The sequence below is a fragment of the Aethalodelphis obliquidens genome, unplaced genomic scaffold (assembly GCF_003676395.1).
Source record: "Aethalodelphis obliquidens isolate GAN/ISIS:26980383/991018 unplaced genomic scaffold, ASM367639v1 scaffold62, whole genome shotgun sequence".
NCBI lineage: Eukaryota > Metazoa > Chordata > Mammalia > Artiodactyla > Delphinidae > Aethalodelphis > Aethalodelphis obliquidens.
Window position 1 is genome coordinate 266,771 of NW_020838006.1, and position 23,344 is coordinate 290,114.

At 40.2% G+C, this 23,344-nt stretch overlaps 1 protein-coding gene across 1 annotated transcript in view; it reads right to left on the reverse strand.

Annotated features, from left to right (window-relative positions):
- The window catches only part of NEK10 (NIMA related kinase 10), a 158,614-nt gene that overhangs the window by 86,386 nt on the left and 48,884 nt on the right, over positions 1–23,344 (reverse strand). Inside the window, exons 8-17 of the mRNA XM_027088196.1 lie at positions 17,900–17,941; positions 16,411–16,489; positions 15,387–15,454; positions 13,683–13,762; positions 12,216–12,302; positions 9,329–9,553; positions 6,382–6,521; positions 5,683–5,744; positions 3,226–3,303; positions 851–915 (exon numbers count right to left, since the gene is read on the reverse strand). Of these exons, the coding sequence (XP_026943997.1) occupies positions 851–915; positions 3,226–3,303; positions 5,683–5,744; positions 6,382–6,521; positions 9,329–9,553; positions 12,216–12,302; positions 13,683–13,762; positions 15,387–15,454; positions 16,411–16,489; positions 17,900–17,941 (926 nt within the window). The remainder of the gene's footprint in view (positions 1–850; positions 916–3,225; positions 3,304–5,682; positions 5,745–6,381; positions 6,522–9,328; positions 9,554–12,215; positions 12,303–13,682; positions 13,763–15,386; positions 15,455–16,410; positions 16,490–17,899; positions 17,942–23,344) is intronic.

The following is a 23,344-nucleotide window of genomic DNA, read 5'->3' on the forward strand; positions in this document are numbered from 1 at the left end:
TACAGGTGAATTTAAAAAATGAAGAGATTTATGCATCATTTCCAAGCTACTGGTTTCAAGGGTTTAGGTTTATTAAAATCTTTAAGTCCACTGATGTGGATGATTTAGGGCCTTGAAATGAAAGGTTATAATGAATAACGAATACTTCCTTTTCTTCCCCTAAATTCAACTGTTATATAGAAATAAAATAAAAACATAAAATGCCCCATTCTTCCAAACAAAAGATGTTATATTAACTCAAGATTTTATTTCCATTTTGCCTTATCAATAAAATTCTAGTAAGAACTTGGGCCTACGATTTGGCTAACCTGCCACCTCTATGGCACACAGACCACACCTGTAGGTAACCACGGTCTGCTTCCCAAGGTGGTGGTTTTTCTGTCATGCTCACCACACAACCTTCTGATCCAGGAACATCCAGCCTCCTCCCCTTCAAATGGGTTCCTATACTGTTAAGGACATCCAGACAAATACTTCCTTTTCTATTGATTAAAAGGAAATGACTAGATCAACTTTGGACATTTCTGAATGGGCAAAAACAAGCACATATTTTTATTTCATCCATTAAAAATGTTAATGTCTTAAAAAAGAAAAACTAAAAACCATAGCAGTTACATGTAATTAAAAGAGTTGTGTTGATGTGATTCATGTGCTTTCCTCAACATTTTGTGAATTTTCAGAGTTAAGATATCACTAGGGCTGCTCAGTATTATCTGTGGATTTTAAGAAATCTGAAGGCACATGTTTTGCATACTGACTCTTTATTCTCTTACTGTTTGCATCTAAATCAGGTACATGAAACAGTTGACTCTAATGACCACTGATCACTTAAATTTCTCTAAGCTCATACCTTTTAAAGAGTGGTCTGTTTCTTTCCATACTGAAGAGAAACCTCAAGGCTCTGAAAGCATAACACTGGAAATAAAAGGATATATGATTCTCAAATGGTAGCTGAACAAAGTAAAACATTTTCAGGATAGCATGATCATGAAGTGAACATTAACGTGGCTTTTTGGTGAGTGTGGCTGGTCTCTGTGGGAGCCACAGCTTGTAACTGAAAACAGACAACATCAACACCTGGGCCAGTTCTCATGTTTAAAAAGTATTTGCGTTGTGGAAGGCTAGGGATCTGGGCCTTGTTTCACTCAGTGCCTGTCATTAGTTCCTTTCTAGAAAGTACAGAAGGAGCAGAGAGACAAGAAATAAAACTCCTACACCGAGAAAACCAAATGTCCCAAGATTTCCAGGAGCTCAAGGTTTATTTTCTTTCTAGCCTGCTATGTATGCCTCAGTATTTACATAGTTTCTCTGAGAAAATAAACACTAGAAATAATGACATAAAAATAGCCACAGGCACACTGGACTCAAACTTGACAAACTGGTCTCTTGAGTAAGGTCTAAAGCATTCCCCAGATAGAACCATCTACAGTAACTCCTGAGAACACTCAGAAAGAGGCCTGTGAGACTTTAACAAAGAAAAATAAACACTGGACATTTTGCAGTGCTGAGAAAAAAGAGAGAGCCCCAGGCTTGCAGCTGTACCTGTACAATAGGCCACCACTGGGGTGACCAGGGTCTGCTGAATTCGAATCTGGAATCTTTTCATGAAATTAGTGATCTGAATATAGAAGGGTCACAAACAAAACTGTCTGGAGAAGCCAGGCAGATAACAAGACCACACGAAGGAGACTGGTGAGAAAGCAGTGGAGACTGTGAGAAGCGAGGAACATGCATGTGCCTTGAAAGAATTTCCATACATATTCTTTAAAAGCCTCTACTGGCTTAACAGAATACATGTGCAGGAGGGAGTGTACTTTACCATGGTCCAGCACAGTGTCATGCATCAGTGCTGTACTAGAGAAGTAAGTCCCACGCCTGTGTGTTCTCAGTGGTAGCTCTCCAAAATCTCTGCCTGCCAGCCCACAGATACCACCAAAAATTCTCTGCTAGGTTTGACCATCATTCTGGCTGAAAGCTCTTAAATCAGATTGAAGGCAAATGTTGTTTTTTACTTCCTGTTCTAACGACTTGAAAAAAAGATAAGCTGCAGCTACTGCAAAGGCTTACTTTAAATTGATTTTGTCATGCCAATGTCTTTGGGGACACTTGCCCCCTGGTGTCCACTCCTCAAAAAAGCACATAGAACCCTGCATAATGTGGCCCCTTCTTACCTTCCAGGCCTCATCTCCTAAGGTAGGGGTCCCCAACACCTGGACCATGGACCGGTACTGGTCCGTGGCCTGTTAGGAACTGGACCGCACAGCAGGAGGTGAGCAGCAGGTGAGCGAGCAAAGCTTCATCTGCCACTCCCCATCGCTCCCCATCGCTCCCATTACTGCCTGAATTCTGCCCCCACCCCCGCTCCCATCCATGGAAAACGTGTCTTCCACAAAACCAGTCTCTGGTGCCAGAAAGGTTGGGGACCGCTGTCCTAAGGTACTCCCTCTACCCCACACCCCACACCCACCCCACTGAGCAGCCTAAGCACACTCTAAGCTGCCAGGCTCCTGTCCTTTGTCCACGTTCTTCTCTCTGTGCGGATGCCCGTCCGCCCTGGAGCAGATATCATGGGTGCCCACTTCTATCCCTTTACTCACCTGACCAGCACCAGCTCATCCATCAAGATCCATTTTACAGGTTTGCCTTTGTAAAGGTGAAATGCTACTGACTGTGGTCCATGCTTAAAGATGGCACATAATTTTCCCCGTAGTATTATTTTGATACACAAGCAATGTTTTTAAAACATAGAACTTACAGATAAGCAAAGAAATGTCTAAATAAAATCACCTAAATCCCTACAGAGAAACTACTGTTAAGCCTTCTACATTGTTTTTTGGGTTTTTTTTTTTTTTGCGGTATGTGGGCCTCTCACTGTTGTGGCCTCTCCCGTTGCAGAGCACAGGTTCCAGATACGCAGGCTCAGTGGCCATGGCTCATGGGCCTAGCCGCTCCGCGGCATGTGGGATCTTCCCGGACCGGCGCATGAACCCGTGTCCCCTGCATCGGCAGGCAGACTCTCAACCACTGTGCCACCAGGGAAGCCCCTCTACATTGTTTTAACAGCATTTGTTTCCATGCCAGCCTCCCTCACCAGATATTCTTCCCTCTCGGTCAGTACAGGGGACCAGTGCTAACCTAAAAATTCTAAAATTCATAGATTATATTACCAAAATTTCCCCAGATTCCAGTAACTTGATGTTAAAGAATAATGGATATGTTTATTACCTGTAATAGATTAGTTTTTGCTGCATTCTTTTGTTTATTTCGTAAAATTAATTTTGCTATTGTATATATACCATTTTCCTGGAAGAATAAAGATGCCATGTTATCAGTGACCAGCAACAATGCTATGGAGATACACAGCATAAAGAAGGAAGGAACAATTTTAAAATATTAAAGAAGAAATGTTAGTATAATTTTGGAATCAGGAGTAAATATTACAGGACAATACTAAAAATGTCAGTGTAATGCTTTTAAACATCAACGACTATAACCACATCATAAAATCTCAACTGTCGTTAAAGATTATAAATAACAAAGTATATCAATTAAAAGTGATTTAAATACTTTAAAAACAAAGAGTAGGGGGCAAAAAAAGGGGGCAGAGTAAAGGGATCCAAATGCCTTTATATTTTGCATTTTAAATATCTAATTATGAAATATTTCTCCCTTTATTGTTTTGTTAAACAATACATGTAGATAAACTAGTATAGAAAAGAAGATAGAAAAATAAGAGAAAAATCATAGATTTTTAAAAATGGAAGTTATTTGTATAAACGGTTAACATCTTTCTAGCCTTATTCTAACACAAATACAGACATGGGGGAATGAACAAAAAGTATTACCTTATTGCTACATTTTTTATTATCTATTAAATACATAATTTACTGAACTCTACTGTATGTGGGCATTTATATTATAACTGTGAAGAGCTTTACCTGCCTTATTACATTTAGTCTTCATAGCTGTTCTGTGAATTAGTCTGTAATTTCCTTGTTTTATACATGACAAAGTCAAAACTTAGGCTAAATATTTTTCCAGAGGCCAAGACAGCAAGCAATGATAACAGGACTGAGCCTCCCCCTGCCTCAGCAGCCACCCTGACCTGCTGAGCTTCCCCAGGGACTCTGATCACTGCTGACATGATCCATTACTAACTTTATGAATTTATGTATTTTTAAGTTGATGTACTGAACAAAAAAACCTTTTCTCTGTAAAATTCAACAAGCAGGAAATAACTTTTATAATAGAAACACATACAAGGGTTGTATACAAATGTGTGTATTCACACACACACACACATATGACTGTATATGTAGTGAATTGGTTAATGAATTATGCTTTGTGTGCTCTGTGAAATCAGTTTCCTGGCAATAAATATTTTGTTTGGTGTGTTTTAATCACCTCTAGCTGAATAACTTCATGTCCTCTTAAAGTGACTGCTATCCTTAACTCATGGTGTCCTATGCCCCATAGGAATTAAAACAATTAAATTAAAATAATTCAGAATACTGGGTCATATGGTAGTTCTATTTGTAGTTTTTTAAGGAACCTCCATAGTGGCTGTACCAATTCACATTCCCACCAGCAGTGCAAGAGTGATCCCTTTTCTCCGCACCCTCTCCAGCATTTATTGTTTCTAGATATTTTGATGATTGCCATTGTGACCGATGTGAGATGATATATCATTGTAGTTTTGATTTGCATTTCTCTAATGATTAATGATGTTGAGCATTCTTTCATGTGTCAATCCCACTACTGGGCATATACCCTGAGAAAAACATAATTCAAAAAGAGTCATGTACCAAAATGTTCATTGCAGCTCTATTTACAATAGCCAGGAGATGGAAACAACATAAGTGTCCATCATCGGATGAATGGATAAAGAAGATGTGGCAGGTATATGCAATGGAATATTACTCAGCCATAAAAAGAAACGAAATTGAGTTATTTGCAGTGAGGTGGATGGACCTAGAGTCTGTCATACAGAGTGAAGTAAGTCAGAAAGAGAAAGACAAATACAGTATGCTAACACATATATATGGAATATAAGAAAAAAAATGTCATGAAGAACCTAGGGGTAAGATGGGAATAAAGACACAGATCTACTAGAGAAGGGACTTGAGGATATGGCGAGGGGGAAGGGTAAGCTGTGACAAAGTGAGAGAGTGGCATGGACATATATACACTACCAAACGTAAAATAGATAGCTAGTGGGAAGCAGCCGCATAGCACAGGGAGATCAGCTCGGTGTTTTGTGACCACCTGGATGGATGGGATAGGGAGGGTGGGAGAGAGGGAGACGCAAGAGGGAGGAGATATGGGAACATATGTATATGTATAACTGATTCACTTTGTTATAAAGCAGAAACCAACACACCATTGTAAAGCAATTATACTCCAATAAAGATGTAAAAACAAAAAACAATTCAGAATAGCTTTAAAAAAAAAGATAAAGAAAATGAAATAGACTGCACGTAATATTGGGAATAAACACCATCAGTTACCTACATGGCAGTTCTTTTTAAGCTGAGTTAAAAGAGGAAGGACAAGAATATAAAATGGAATTCTACATGTTAAATAAGACATATTACAATATTTTTAAGCCATGTTCCAGGATACAGGTGTCACCTGAGGTGGGCTCCCTCCATCGTGACAGGTCCTGGCACCCTGTCCTCTCACCTGAACCACCTGGTGGGCGTTGGTGTCGTCGAGCACCAGTTCCGTGAGGGCCGCACAGCAGGCTGCAACGAAAACCACCAAATGCCGTGTCTGTCGTGGCCATGGCGGCACTTGCACATCAGCAATCTCGCTCCCTGCCTCAGAGAATTTTGTTGGCAGAGCCATTCCTCAAAAAACACTAATTTTCCTTCTGGCACGTCTCTGGGAGAAAGGCACCTGAGTTGTGCTTGCTGGTACCTTTCTTCTTCGTGTAGCTCACATGCATGCACACCCCATGGCAGCCTGTGGGGCACCCCTAATGCACCCCGCTGTGCATGGAGTGGGGGGGGGCAGGCACCGTCAGCCCCATACCCAACATGTGCCCTGTGTGGAGCACGTGCTCAATGTACATGGACAATGGTCAGGTAAATAGTGCGTACTTTAAATATATTATCCAAATTAACCCTTATAATCCGAGTATGAACTACTTTAGAGGGCTAACAGGTTAGGCCACAGAACTTGGCAAGCAGAGGAAAGTTTGGGGTGTCTTTAACCTGCAATTCCAACACTGGTACCAAGAAGTTTCAGGCATCCACATGAATTTAACTTCACATTTTTTAAGTTATAAATATAATTAATATTATCATTATAATTTTATAATAGAATAATACAAGGTTAAACAGTATCAAATAATGAAACATAATAATATGATATAAATACCTGCTTGAAGAGAGAAAGTATTTTCTTGTATTTCCCGAGGGCTGAAATCTTCTGACAAATGAAGCTGCTGGATTTGGCCTGCCGCATTGGCACTAGACAGGCTTCCAATGGAGGAACGATCAGAAACAAAATTTCTGTCCCTGAAAAAGAAAAGTTAATGCACAGACCAATTTATCAATGGTAGTTCATGGTCAGTGCTTTCTGATTCCCGTTTTATAAATCTTTGCCTCCCCAGGTCATAAAGTTTTCTCCTGTGTGACCTTCCAATCCACTCAGACATGATTTTTGTGTGAAGTGTGAGGTAGGAGTCATCTCTCTATTTTTCACATGGCTGCCTTTGTTTTGAACTCTATTCTTCTGCCATTTACTTGAATACATCTCAGTCTTCACCATTCTGAGTTTTGTCTTTTTCCATTAAATTCCAATCTTCTTTTATTTTAGGAAAGTTCTCTTCTATTAGATGATTGAGGCTTTCCAAAATTTCCTTTTGTTTTGTTCTCTACCTTAGGGATATCAATTATCCACGTGTTGAGAACCCATCTTCTGCAGGCCATATCCTTCATTTTATGTTGTTCTTATTCCCTTGTCTTCCTCCTCTGCATCGTGTGTAAGTTTTCAAGCACGCCCTTCCTTTCACTAACTCCACATTCTTTCTGGTACTCAGTCTCTGCATGTTGTTCAGTCCTCATCTTCTTTCCCAGCTTCACAATCATTCTATTCTCCTTTTTACTATCCTATCATCTCATCTTTAATCTCATTTCATAAACTTCACGTTCTGTTTAATGTCTTTGATAAAATAAAGCATTTGTTTTTCTGTTTACTTAGTGCAACATCTTCCACAATAGATCATTCGTCTGTCTTTATCTGCTTTGTTCCCTTCTGTTTTACATGGTTGCCATGTTTTTTCATGCACTTATTTTTACGGCAGCAGCTCTATGTAGATTTCTATATACCCAAACGTAAAGTGGATGGAGTCTCCCTGGCCTCCCTCCTGTGTCATCTGGGCCCTCTGCCCTTCTTTCGGGGAGCATAGGGAAGGTAATGGAATAGCTGCAGTCAATGATCTTTAATTATGTTAAAACTTGAATTTTAGGGATCACTCTATCTGATCAAGAGTATGTAACCTTTTAGTAACTGCCTTTGAGTTTGGGACTGCAGGTGAATGGGCGTGAACAGATTTCCTATAAACCACCTTGACAACAGAGGCTGTTCATACTCAAGCCAGCAGACAACCTGGCAACCTCACCCCTTGTACCAGCTCCAGGCAGCCCATCTCTGAAAGGATATTGTTTACACAGCTGGTGTAATAAATTCTCCCAGAGCACTGAGCCATATTTAACATAGAGTAAGTATTGACATACATCTTCTTCCCAGGGAAGACATTTCTAACATTGTACCATAGAAGTGGACTGGGAAAATTACTCTTTAGATGTGAAAGAACTCTTTTCTATCAAGAATGGTTCCTCCAAAAGGGGAAAACTAGTACCTTATATTAAACTCAGTTCTATGTTGTCAAAAGGCAGGTTTTGTCCTTGAAGTATTGCTTAACTATTATATAATTTAATTTTATCATCAAGAAAATAGCTGCTCTCCACGAGGGCTACCCACAGCCACTGTAATACGTATGATGGACAAAAATAACCACCACCATCATCCTATAAACTCAAGTGGAAAAAAACCTTTGCAATCATAATTACTTTGACTGTGGGGCTAGCTCATTATGCCACAATACTAACGAAAGCTTTATAGTTTATACTTTAAAGTACTTGAGATTTTTATGTGATATTCATAAAAGCAAGTAGATTGTTAACAGTCTACACATTATTTCCTTGGTTTTGGTAATGACAGAAATTGTTAACAAAGTCACGGTTCATATCTCTAGTCTGTTCTTATGCTTTGGAAAGTTCCTTCAGAGAATGGAGCTGATGACACATAGCTCCACAATATCAAGTTATCAGGCACAATAAGCACAAAGTCTGAATAATATTGATTTGATAACAAGTCATATTAAAATTGATGTTACTCTGCTTTTATTAGAATGAACTTTATTTACATACTACAGATAACCGTGATCTTTTTCCAGGCAGATATAATCCTTTTCAACTTTGATTCAGCACCTAGGGGGATGAATTATGCTCTATAATAATTTTAGGTAATAGATCCTTCCCATTGGTGGTACCAGTAATATTGTTATTCAATACTTCAATACTTGTAATACAATACCATATCTACTATTTTTTGTTATTGTTATAGTTTTTGCAACATAATTCAAGAGAATTTTAGTTTGAAACTATTTTAACAAGCCATTCCTTCCCCAGATTTATGGCTTTGAATACCACCAGATTCTTTTTTTTGTTTTTTTTTTTTTGCGGTACGCGGGCCTCTCACTGTTGTGGCCTCTCCCGTTGTGGAGCACAGGCTCAGCGGCCATGGCTCACAGGCCCAGCCGCTCCGCAGCATGCGGAATCTTCCCGGACCGGGCCACGAACCCGTGTCCCCTGCATCAGCAGGCGGAATCTCAACCACTGCGCCACCAGGGAAGCCCCAGATTCTACTTTTAAAAGAGAGACAACAAGGTCTTAATCCACCTCAGAGCACTGCCACGGAGATTAGAGAGAAAAGAGGAGCAACTGGCCCAGGGTCAGTAACATGGAATCATTTGAATAACCGTATTTCCCCCTATTTTAACTAAGGATCATACATCCGTTACTTTAATGCAGGCTGGTGATTCAAAAAATATGTCAGGGCTCCCAAGGAGCTGAAAAGATGAACACTTCTGACATTGATTTAGAGCCTGTTTGCAACAAGTAAAAATGACTCTGTAGAACATGAATGACCAAAGAATGGGAGGGAGCCAGCTGAGCACATGCCCACCCTGCCCTCGAACAGCTGAGACCCCAGCCTTCATCAGCCAGAGTGAAGCAGGCCAAAGCCTACTCTGACTCACCCTCGTAAAATATGAAGAAGCTGCTTGATGCCTCCCCAAATGCGAATTTCCACACTCATCTCAGGGTCCTCACAAATCTGAACCAGGATCCAGACGACGCTCCACAGCAGCTGTAGGTGGTCTGAGTGCAGCAAGCTGAGGAGGATGGGGACACCCTCGTAGAGCTTCACCTGCTCTCTCACCTGGCGCTCGGCACAGAGCAGGCGCAGCAGCTCAGCCGAGAGCCTGCGAGGGATGGGCGGGAGGGGAGACTCAGCTCAGTGGTGGCTTGACTTGATTCACACGGAGCTGCCGACATGCACGGACGGTCGCGCTAACAGGCTCTATGTCACAGTCAGCTCATGTTCTCTGTAGAGGGCTGGATCACAGCCAAGTGTTTGCAGCTCTATGGGCCATACAGTCTCTGTCATGAGTACCCAGCCATGCCAACATGTGCAAAAGCAGCCACAGACAACACATGAAAACCAATGGGCATGGCTGTGTGCCAATAAATCTTTATTCACAAAAACAGGCAGGGAGCCAAATTTAGCCTGCAGGTCATAGTTTCTGGACCACTTTCTAAGTCATATCCTCATGGTATCCCCATTAGTCTGGCTAAAAACCTACTAACGAGCAAACAGGCATCAAGTACATACAATGGGACCTGAATTATGCTCAAGACAAAAGAAATATAAAAGTTTTATCCTAGTCTTCAGAAACTTACTATGTGATTGCAAAAATAAGACATTAATACCTGATGGCAAAAACACTATGATCCAGGGAAATTAAATGCAAAGTGCTCAGTGAATATCTGGAGAGTAAAATAAAGATAATGATGGCATAAGACATAAGGTTCAACTAAGCTCTGAAACATTATGATTATAGACGTTTCATAGAGCTGTCCTGAATCCTCCAGGCTCACACTCTGAACACTCTTCCTGGATGGTGTTATTTATTCCTATGGCTTCAAACACTCCCTCTACCCGGCACTGTGATCTCAGCCCAGGCATCACTCCAAACCTATAGAGGTTCCAGCAGTCACTTAACTGTTCCACAGGCACTAACCCCACTGTTTCTAAACTCAGTCATTATCCTCCTCCCCAAATCAGCCCTTCCATTTATGTCCCCGATCTGGACTCAGGACACCACAGTCTTTTCAATTTCCAAGCCAAAGACTGGGAATCCTCCAAGACACTCCCTTCTTCTCCAACCAGTGGAGAGCCTTTGGTGCCCCCTGTTTCCTGGGCAAGCACTGGGGTTAATTCTTCTGTGAGTCCTGCAGCTAGCTAAACCCACTGCCCCTCCATCCTTTTGAGCCTCGATTATGCTCAAGATATAAGCTTCTCTGTCACTCTGCTCGCCAATATTTCCATTCTCATCCTGCTTCACAATTCCTTTCCCTGAGCTAATTTTCCATGGCTCCTCTCCCTCCCAAACTTTTATGCTCTGACATATGTTCTTTGGTAGACAGTACTCTTCACCTTCTCAAACTTTCTACACCAAAAATACCCTCCTTGTTCTAAGTGGATCTCATTGTGTGGCTAAATTCCACACTCCACACACTGCAATCAGAATAACTGTCCCCACAAAATCAATCTGATCATGATTAAAATCTGTGAGTCTCCATGTTCATGATAAAAACCACACTACTAGGCACAAAGAGCCCATCATGACCTCGCTAAAGGTATCTCATCTATAAAATATAGAAAGAGAATTGTAGATCAAACAAGTTAAAACACAAAAGTGCTTAGAGCAGGGCCTGGCATGTAGAAGGCCTGGCCAAAATTAGCTCTATTTCTAACTTATCAAAATTAGCTCTATTTCTAACTTATCTAACTTATTATCTAACTTATAAGCCAACTTATCTAACTAGTTTTCTGGCACCCTCCCTCCTGCACTCTGCTGTAGCTGCGCCCACCCATGCACACTCCTCTCTCACACAGCACTGCAGGCCTCCAGGTGGGAGCATATTCTGTTTTCACTTGCTCTCTTCCTCTGCCTAGACAACTGCTCCTTCTTTTAGGAGACTTGGCATGACCCCTCGCTCTGATTGGAGGTGCTGCTCCATGCCCTCAGGGTATCTATCCTGTGCATCCACTGACCATACCACCTACAATGTTGTGGTGAAACTGATGATTTGTGTGTCTGCCCCTCTCCTACACCATGCAACCATCTCTTATTCATCTTTGGTTTTCCAACACCTGTGCAGAGGCTATTGGGTGAATCAATTCAGACAACCAAGTCTAAGTATAGTTTGTAAAAGAGGGTTAAATTGGCTTAGATGAAGAATTCAAGGGATTTACTATGAGTTAAATGTCAGTGTTTTATTGCTTGGGATTTCTGTTAACTATTTGCCTCTTTAGAAAATTATGACTTACTCGACTAAATATCATATGATGCAGGTAACCTAATAAATATCTGGATACAGTAAGTTTTTAGGGCAATAGGTAGTTCAAGTGAAAATGAGTTCATTTTACTCTAGATTCTGTTTTGGTCATGAAATAAGTCAGTAGCTATCTTAATGTATTTTACTTGCCTTAAGCAAAATAGATTTTAGGAATCTAATCACTTATTCAACACACAATCTGAAATTACTGAAAGTAGAGCCACCTCAGAGTTTCTTTCCTTAAGGAGACAGGATGTAAATAAATGTAATAAAAAAATATTAAAGATGTAATCATGAGATTTATATATTTCAAATCTATGACCAGTTCTAGAAGTAAAGCAGGACCAGAGACAAATCGATATATCTCTTTGCTATTGGTTACTTTATATAAACTTAAATAGAAGATAAATGCCAAGTTGACGCATGATATTCAGTTAACAATGTAAATAACATAAGTAAAATAATAATAATCATTTTCATTAAATGTCAGACACTGTCATTTTCCCCTGTTAGCAGTCCTACCTTTTGGAAAGCAAGTCATATTCATGTAAAATCATCAGCAGATTTTCTACAATGTTGAGTTCACTTATTTTCTCCCTACATTCTGGACTACAAATTGAAAAGTATTAGTAACTATGAAAAATGTATTTTACCATATCCATGTATTTAATATCTTAGCCCTCATATTATCCCAGGAGGAGAAACAAAATGCAATGTAGCTCTATGGGGCAGGGCTACATTAAACTCCAACATTCAATAAGTATTATATGTCATAAATTTAAATTTGTTTAATAACAGTATGATGATAACATGATTTCCTTTGGAGAAAGGGAATCATACGCTGTTCACAAAAAAGCAATGATCAGTGTTACTCACAGTAGCCAAGATATAGAAATGACCTTATATATCCTTTGATAGATGAAGTGGTTAAAGAAAATGTGATATACATATTTATATATATAATTGAATATTTATATATAGTTATAATTGAATATTGTTCAGCCATAAAAAGTCCTGTCATTTGTGACAATATGGATGAACCTAGAGAACAATCTGTTAAATGAAATAAGCCAAACAGAGAAGGGCAACTACCATACGGTATCACTTATATGTGGAATCTAAAATAAACAAACAAAACCGACTACATAGAAACAGAATAGAATGGAGGGTGTTTACTAGGGGCTGGAAGTAGGGGGAAACAGGGAGATGTAGGTTAAAGGGTACAAACTTTCAGTTATAAGAAGAATGAGCACTAAGGATACAATGTGCAGCACAGCAACTACAGTTAATAATATGGGGTTGTGCACTTGAAAGTTGCTGAGAGATCTTACATGTTCTCATCACAAAACCAAAAAAAAGAGTTAACTATGAGAGGTGATGGATGTATTAATTATCTTGATCTTGGTAATCATTCCACAGTGTATATGTGTATCAAATCATTATGTTGTACACTTCAAATACATAAAATTATATTTGTCAATTAGTCCTCAATTAAGTTGGAAAAAAACCCAAAAAACAAAAAAGCAGTGATCCACTTACTGGTATAAAAACATATTTAAAGCTTTTTAATTTAAAATAATCATAACATCTGTAGGGGTTATCTAGAATTTTTTAAAGGGCAAAAATATTTGAAAATGTTAAAATATAAATAGGGGAGAGAATGAAGAAAACAAGTCAGGGAGATTCAACTTCCAAGACATATTGTGTAATTTTGAAAGTAGAAGTAACTGAGGGTTGGATGAAAAAACTAGGTAAATATTTCTAGTCAGGGAAAAAAAAAGAAAATTTTAAACTGCTTTGCTGCTCCAACTTAAATTCTAAAATGATGCTTTTCTATCCCGGATCCTTTTCAGTATAGTTATGGTACTTCATGTTTATTTTTCACAAATTTTAACTAAGTAGATGACAAAATAAATAGAGAAACTGATCTATTTTGCATTTCTTCCATCTGAGTTGCTAAAGCAGCAGAACCTATTAAAATACACTCACCTTTCAGCTAAACTAGCCACAGCCAGAAGGGCACCCAACAGAACGTTAGTATCTCGGGCACTGAGTAAATTTACTAATGTCTGAAAAATGAAGTAAAATAAGGTTTAATTATGTAAGTACTACAAGCTTCTTGAACAGTATGTTTCCTTCTAAAGATCATAGAGGCTTAACCTCAAAATTTGTTAAACATTCACAATCCCCAGTTCTTAAGGGGCAGGCATCCACCCCCTCTTCAGATGAGCTCCTTGTAGGCATTACTTGCCCAGGACAGGAAGCAAAGGGACCACGATACATGGCCCTCTACTTCCAAGTGCCCATGCTGTCTGCTCTCTGTCTTCTGGTAGTGACCAGTCACTGAGCACTCATTCTGAGTTGGGCATTGGCATTGTGGCAGGCACTTTCCAAATTATGAAAGTACTTTTTCAACAAAATGTTGAAGACTGTCATTTCTTCCCAAACTAAGCAAGATATGCTAACACTACCAGACAATCCATTTGCCTCTCAAATTTCTGAGTAACATCACTGAGTTGGGAGTCGTCTATATCCTATCAGTCACCTTCTCGGGATTCCCATTACTACAAATTTACATATTTTCCCTCTAAATTTTTAGAACTCAGGGTCCCCCAAAGCACACACCCAAACATACTTCAGACCAGAGCTGTATAACAGCTCAGACCTGTTATTCAGACCTGTATAACAACTACTAGGCTGATTTTGGGTTTCTATTATGTGGGTTTTTCCCCTTTATGATCTTATGCATTTTCTATGGAGCTATTATTATCTTTGTTTCTCAGATCCCTTCCTCTTTTTCTTTTCTCACTTTTTGCTTTCTGTCTTCTAACATAATATTTCTCAAAATGCAGTCACTGATATATCATTTCACAATTTTTGTCATGTCCACCCTTAACACCTTAATGCTACTCAAATATGTTCTTCAAATTCTAAGTGATATATATCAGTGAAATATATAGCTATTGAAATAAAAAATGTTGACCTGTATTATCACTAAGAATCACCCCCCCCATACAATGAGCAGCATGTGTTAACACATTTTAGGCAACTTTGCTCTAATATATGCTGGAAAGTGGCTTCCTGGGATATAAAAACTCAACAAATTATTGAAACCTGGCTCTAGGCAGCTACCAGCTAAATAGTTTTGCTGTAAATATAAATGTAGTCTGTTTTGATTAAACCTGCATTCATTCATCTTGAAATATGTATTTGACCCATAGGCTTATAATACTAAACCATCTTATTATGAAGTTAAACCATATGAAATTGACCTACACACCAGGGTAATTTCACATGGTTCAAACTAATATAACCTCATGTGTCAAATGGAATGTATTTATATGTATACATACACATATATGTATTTATTTATTTATTTGTAAACACACACCTAGGGTCAGTTTATATATAGTCAAGGTTTTACAAGCAACATTTAAATTAAGCAATAAACTTAGTTGATTAAGCAATAAAGAATTAAATGACATAGAACAAAGAAAAAAGTTTCAGAAAACCTTTATTTGCTGTTTCTATATTTACTCCTTAGGCAGGTTAGCAGAGATTGGCAATTTTAGGCTAGGTTAGCAGGCTTGAGAATTATAATTACACATGGCTTGACCACAAGGGCTCTGGACTCTAGCATGTGAACCACCACCATATGAAGCTGAAGCAGGAACTCCTTCTGGGACTACTCACCTTGTGGGCTCTGCTTGTGGTGACCCATTCTCTTTGGTCTTTGACAGCAGCAAGTTTTTGAAAAATATCTATAAAGGAATGGAATATCTCAATGAGGGATTTGAAGCTTGAAGGGGGTCAGTGCTCATAGAGCCTCAGGTCTCAAGTACTGATGGGCAAGCAAAGGAAGGACAAATGGGAACACAGGCCACACAAAAAGGACAATGGAGGGAGGAGGGACAGGGTTGATTTTTTTTACTTCAAGAATCACGTTTCAAGCTCAACTAGTATTTATTATATATCACTATTATAATAATAAAATTTGGAGATAGCAAGAAAATTAAACCTTCCCTTCCACTTAAAGTTGAATGAGTTCCTTAATATCATTACAAGTTCATAGTGAAACCTATTCTTCAAAGATAGTCCCCATAAAGATTTCATGTGATGGACTTAGCAAGGTTCCTCAGTGGAGGGGAACGGCTGGCCTCACAGAATCTTCCTGGTCCCTGAGGCTCACCACAGATTCCTCTCTCCCTGGAATTGAGAATTAAGGTCCTGTCCTGTGCACACAAAGAAAGTGGGCTCACTCTCACGAGAGCAGGAGTGTGCACTCATCAAATCCAGGGAGCACGGAAGGTGGGCTGGGAAGAGCTTCCAAAAAGAGAAGCTTTGTAAGTGGGTATTGTTATTACCCCAATCTTACAGATGAAAAATGAATAGTCTCTGACATTTTAATAGAAATCGAAGGAGGCAAAAAATATTTTTACCAAAATTTGTTTTTATGGAAGGAAATCTCTCTTGCACTAAATAAACTAAGCTTGTGCTCAATGAAAATCTTTTAAAACATGAAATCGGGTTTTTCAAGGTAAGAACTGTGATTTAAAAATCTCCCTTCTGGGTACATTTTGCCACTGAGCATAACAGCTGGCATGGACTCTCAAGCTCATAGCTGTGTGGGGACCCCCGTGAGTATTCAAAGCGTCCCCCCTTCCCTGCTGCAAATGCTATGCCCGGAAGGCCAGCTGCGTCCCGGGACCGCGCTTACACGTCATGTTGACCAGCTTGTCCACGCTGTGCTGCGCCTCCCCGGAGCCGAGGTACCCGTGGGCCACGATCTCCATGTACTGCGGCGGGGGGAGGGGGAGACCGACAGGCGAATCAGAGGGGAGGACGCTCAAGCACACAGCAGGTGAGGGGAAAGGTTGTGCACTTCTGAAAATGAGCTGTAGGTGGCACAACAGGCTCACCAAACAATACTTGGTGTCCCTGGGCCTGCTTCACTCAAGGGCAGAAGGGAGTGGGTTTCTGGGTTCTTGGCTTCTGTGGAACACCCCAAAGTGGAGGGAGGGACCTGGAAAGATTGTTTAAACTCTCAAAAGTCCCAAGATGACTCCTAACTGGATAAATTTGTGTTGCAATTTAGCCTCCAAATAAAAGATACAAGTAAGATGCAATAATATAGTACATAGAATTTTAATTCTTCAATGTAACTTTTCAGCAGAATTTTAATAACACACTGCATATATTTTATCGACCTTATGTTTTATAACATCCTAAATTATATCTAACCAGCATACAAGCAGATAGCAATAATCAGAATGAAATGTATGGGGTAGTCTAATAATCCCTCACTGTGGATGACTGATTGTAATAAGTTCAGAGAAACACACATAAATTTCTGACATTTTAATGAAAGTAGAATGGATAAAAAGATCCTTTACAATATAATTTTATTAAAGATTATTTCATTAAATGAGCTAAACCTCTAGCCAATTAAAAATTTTCTTAAAAATAAAAACAAGATATGTTTTATCAATTTCCCAATAAAAAAATAATAAAATAGATTTAATATTAAATTTTCATTAAAATTAATCATCCATTAATAACTCAGGATGAGTTTGTAGGGCCACGGGTTTATTATGAAAATTATTCTTTCCATACATGGTATAGATTTCAGGAGAATGGGCTGTTTCAACTGTTTCCATGCCTGGAAATTTTGTTTGATTGTATTAGTAAGCCCAAACATTGGACTGTCTCAGCATATATATTCACCTCCTTACTTTGCCTCAGTAGTTACCAAAGCAGAAAAATAAATGAAGTCAAGATCATTCCTCACATTGTCATTTATTTTTAATATTTTAGTGAGCACAGCAATTCTTTTTTGTGTGGAAAAGTTATGAACATCTTCATAACCAATATTTTCTCCCACCATTTGGTGTGTGCAATGCTGAAGCCTGGGGCCTGCCAGACAACACCTATTTATTTTCTTTACTAACTAAAGACAGGTGACCTTTTATATTGATAGAACTTTCTAGTTTCAACAGGCTGGGTAAAGTGAGCCCAATTAGCCAAGAGAAAATGTCACGAGTCCCTCCCTGCTCTGTGTGTATCCTGCCTCATGCTCACACTCACAACCCTGCCTGCTCCTCTCCTTGGCATGCAGCTAAGGTAAGAAAGACATCTTCTGTCACACACCTGTGTAATCTCTGCCTAAAAGAGAAAGGCAAAACCAGCCACCACAAAAGGAATCTTACCTGAGCTAGGTTTTCAATCCCACCCAAGCTATGGAGTATTTCCTGATAAAATAAAAACAACAGAACACACATGAAAGATGAGAGTGGTGGGGGGAATGTATTTTACATGCAATCTATTTATTAAGTTATGAGTTTTAATTATTCTTTGAAGACCCACATTCTAACATAAATATGGAAAACTTTAATGTTTTCCAGTCATACTATATTTAAGATAAGTTATTAATAAATATGAATGAAAGTTGGGTTGAGATTAAGAGAATGTAAGTATGCTCAGAACTGCAGCCTGACTCCTAATTCTTTTTACTTCCTCTCATGTCATCATAAAATGTTAGAGCTGGAAAAAGCTGTTAGATATCATTCCCTTCAACACCCTCATATTACAGAGTAGGAAAACTAAGACCCAGAATGGTAAACCATTTGCCTAAGTGACAGAGCCTGGATAAGAATCCAGCATCACTGAATCCCAGGACCTTCCTCTAGGCCTCTGCCTAGTGTGGCCCATGGACCAGCAGCAAAAACACCATCTGGAGCTGATTAGAAATGCAGAATCTCCTACTCCCCCCAGACCTGCTGAATGACACTATGAATTTCAACAAGATCCCTGGGAAATTCACACGCCCAATAAAATCTGAGCAGCATTGCTCTAGTAGACTAGACGACAGGGCTTCTCCTTAAAATGATGTGGCTTATCCTAAACTAATGTAAGGATAATCATTGCAAAGTGTCCTCGGATATAGGTCTTTAAAATCAATTCCCAATAACAAGGCACTGCATGAAACTTCTGAAAAGTGCTTATTAAGAGAGAGAGTGCTGGGAGGCTGGAATTGTGAAAGGAACTGGTTTGGAGCTCTCCTAACAGTCGATGCTCTCAGGTTACCCACACTGACATTTATCTTGGGGTTAATGGGTTTCAGGTGGCCCTAACCTGTGTAACTCTGTATTGACACCTCTCTCCTCACTTTCTATGCACACAAGGAAGTTATTTGAAATACAAACATTAGCCAACATTCCAACTCTGGAAAGTTCAGGGCAATGAGTACGTGACTGTGAGGGCGCGATCTCGTTCTACCCGGAAGCTGAGTGGGCAGCTGAGGAAAGGCTCAGGGGCTCAAGGCCTCCTGGGTCAAGGTTTCCTTATTCTGTGTGAAGGGAATTTGGAAGCGACATACCCTTGTTTAAATTAAGAATAAAGGTACATTTATAACGCTATTAAAAATCGTTCTATGACCACCTATTAATTTGAATTCCCATGATTGCTATTCACTTTAGAAGACCTATAATTAAAGAACGTAAGAATATTGTATACATTATCACTAATTATGGTGGAAATTTTATACATATAAAAATAACATTTTAAAACCACATATATTTTTTTAACATCTTTATTGGAGTATAATTGCTTTACAATGGTGTGTTAGTTTCTGCTTTATAACAAAGTGAATCAGTTATACATATATATATACATATTTTCCCATATCTCTTCCCTCTTGCATCTCCCTCCCTCCCACCAACCCTATCCCACCCCTCCAGGCGGTCACAAAGCACCGAGCTGATCTCCCTGTGCTATGCGGCTGCTTCCCACTAGCTATCTATTTTGCGTTTGGTAGTGTATATGTGTCCATGCCACTCTCTCACTTTGTCACAGCTTACCCTTCCCCCTCCCCATATCCTCAAGTCCATTCTCTAGTAGGTCTGTGTCTTTATTCCTGTCTTACCCCTAGGTTCTTCATGACTTTATTTTTTCTTAGATTCCATATATATGTGTTAACATATGGTATTTGTTTCTCTCTTTCTCACTTACTTCACTCTGTATGACAGACTCTAGGTCCATCCACCTCACTACAAATATCTCAATTTCGTTTTAAACAACCCAATCCAAACATGGGCAGGAGACCTAAATAGACATTTCTCTAAAGAAGGTATACAGATTGCCAACAAACACATGAAAGAATGCTCAACATCATTAATCATTAGAGAAATGCAAATCAAAACTACAATGAGATATCACCTCACACCGGTCAGAATGGCCATCATCAAAAAATCCACAAACAATAAATGCTGAAGATGGTGTGGAGAAAAGGGAACCCTCTTACACTGTTGGTGGGAATGTAAAGTGATACAGCCACTATGGAGAACAGTATGGAGGTTCCTTAAAAAACTAAAAATAGAACTACCATATGACCCAGCAATCCCACTACTGGGCATATACCCTGAGAAAACCATAATTCAAAAAGAGTCATGTACCAAAATGTTCATTGCAGCTCTATTTACAATAGCCAGGACATGGAAGCAACCTAAGTGTCCATCAAAAGATGAATGGATAAAGAAGATGTGGCACATATATACAATGGAAAATTACTCAGCCATAAAAAGACACATATTTTTTCAGCAAATATTTTTTTTTTCATTCCTGTTAGGTAAGATCCCTGGGTTAGGCTCTGAAGGGGACACAAATATATAGATGACAGAGGCTGACTTCACTGAGCTGCAAGCAAGCATAAGGCAGATGTACAAATAACTGGAATTGAAGATAGAATTGGTAAGTGTTATAAGAAAGGTATACATGAGGTGCTGTGATGTTGCAGAGGAGGGACATATAATAGCCTGCTGAGAGGACTAAGGAAAACTTTGTAAGGGTGGTAGCCTCTGAATGGGCTTAGAAGGATGGATAGATGTGCTGAGAAGACATGGGGGGAGAGGAGGAAATAAAGGGGATTCCAAGCAAAGAGAACAAAGAGGCTCAAAGGTGCATAGAAGTTGCGTAGAAAGAACATCAAGATGTTCTATTACTGTGAAAAGCACCTCCCTAACACCATGAAGGGAATCTTTGGGAATAATGTTAGAAAAATAGGGTGAGATAAACTGGACATGTCCATTCAGACGTGGACATGAGCCTGAATTTGAACTTTGCCATTCGGGCCTGATGAAAAGGTGCGAACAAGGGCCAATCAGAATCAGCCGTGAGCACATCGTCCCTCTAGTCTTAGAATGAACTGGAGAGGCAGGGGCATGGAGGGAAGCCCTGTGGGTTGCAAGAAGGGAGTGGACAGGTGGGCTGTCTTGGCAGTGGTGTGACCAACTGGGCGTGAAAGGGCCGAGGGCAGGAAGGGAGTGCAGGAGGCATCTCTGTCTGCAAGCCAGGGTGACTGGGGGCAAGGACACGATGAACCCGGGAAGGGGAGAATAGGCTGGGTAGACAAGGAGACTGAGTCTGGACATGCTGAGTTGCTGGTGGTGTATCCAAGTGACAAAAGAACAACAGCCCGGGGAAAAATGAGGCCAGGGCAGAAGACTGAAATCTGGCATCGCTGACATAAAGGAAATTTAAATTTGAAGCTTGGGAGGGAGAAGACACCAGGGAGAGAATAATGGTTAAATGATTGGTCATGGTCATCTTTAAATGTTTACCTTGACAAAAATATATCTATCCAACAATCAATGTTAACAATATGGAACTAAGCCCATGTTTCCCAAACTCTCTCCTGGGAATAATCATTTTATTCTGTGCAGTGGGTGGTACTAGGTATTCTTAAAAAAAAAAATTTCATGATCAAATGGTAGGTTAAACAGAATGTAACAAATTATCTTATCGTAGACTAAAACTCCTCAGTAAAATTAAAAACTCCTCCGAGCTTTAATATGCTGCCGTGCACTGTAAGTCTCTAGTGGGAGAACCCGTGTGCAGCTTTCCTACATATCACCGGGCAGAGCACATTTCTTTTCACAGAATACTGACCAAGTCCTGTGGAGCACCGTGAGAGAAGCGCTGCTATAAAGTACAATAAGGGGAAAATGCACTCAAGCAGTTACGCTCCATTTGTTAAACAAACACTTTCCCCGAGGCCCCGACAGAGACTGGAGCGCTGCGGGGACACACCTGCTCTGACCTGCCAGCGTCTATGGGAGAGAAGACCACGAGGCACGCACACCCCTGGGCTCAGCATTCCTGGTTACTGATCTGAAAAGCAAACAGGACTGAATGCCCTTCCCCACCTCAGCCCTCCTCCCCGGCATGGGCTGGAGGCTCATGGGACTGGGCTCTGGACTTCTGAAACTAATGGCCTGGAGAAAGTCCCCATCAATCTGAACTTCAGTTCAATGAGCCACATGTGAACAAATGTCCTTGCTCTACCCATTCCCAGAATTTTTCTCTTTTTAAAAAATTGATACAATAACATAATACTGATAAAAACTATATAGAACAATGGAGCACCCTGCAACACCAATCTGGCTGTTGTCAGTCCAGCACGATGTCACTGCGGCCCAGAGCATTGGGGCCCTTAGACACACTCCCCTGGGCCTCTCGGCCAGCAGAGCAGTGAGCTCTGAGTGCTGCGCCCTGACCCACCACCCATGCCTCTGCTGTCAGGGTTCCACACCTCTCATCCCTCCGTCTCAGTTGAAGGCCCCCCTATGCCCTGGCCTTTACTTATCTTTCCAGGTGTATTAGTAACTACTCTTCTAAAAGTCTCGTAGGGGGTGAGGAAAAGTTTCCTGCCTTGGAGTCTAGAGGAAAGGTGGTGCCATTAACAGAATCAGGAGCTGATTCTGCAGGTTGGAGGAGAGGGAGGACGAAGAGGACCCTGTGCAGTTACTGAGGGTCCTGTGCATATCAGGCTCTCTAACTCTTTGGCATCTGTATGCCTTTACACCCTTAGAAATTACTGAGAATCCCAAAGAGCTTCTGTTTATGTGGGTTCTATCTCTTTATATATATCGTATTAGACATTAAAAGTGAGGAATTTTTAAAACACAAGAGTACACAAGCATATGTTCCGTCATTACACATCCTGTAGCCTTTACAAAGCTCCACTGCACACTTGTAAGAGAGTGAGAGTGAAAAGGCAAATAACACTGTAGCATCACTTTTAAGATAGTTTTGACCTTGTGGGACCCCTGGAAGAGTTTCAGGGACCGATGACGGTCCCCAGATCACACTTGAGAATCACTGTGCTACTGTGTCATCAGGATCGCTGCCCAACATATACCTGGAAATTTGGGACTTAAATGAATGGAAAAGTCTGAGGCTGGAGATATGTGCTTGTGAGCAAAGAACAACAACAACAAAATGATAGTTGAAGCCAAGAGCTTGGAAGACAGGGGAGAAGATGACAAAGAAAATAACTTTGGGGAAGGTTAACATTTAGAAAGGCAGAATTTAAAAAAGGAGCAGGTAAATAATACAGAAAAAAGAAAAAGAAAAAATGATGAGTAAGAGCTAGAGGTTCTCAGGATCAGTGAAGGCAAACAGAAAATGTGGCAAAGGGTATGGGTTGCTAAAGAAAGGCTTGGGGTGCAAGGGCAGCGGGGAGAAGGCCACAGAGCTCCACTCTCCTTTTATTGTTGTAGCTGATGTAAATGTAGCTTAGGGGCTTTTAAGAATTTTTCTTAGGACTTCCCTGGTGGCGCAGTGGTTAAGAATCCGCCTGCCAATGCAGGGGACAT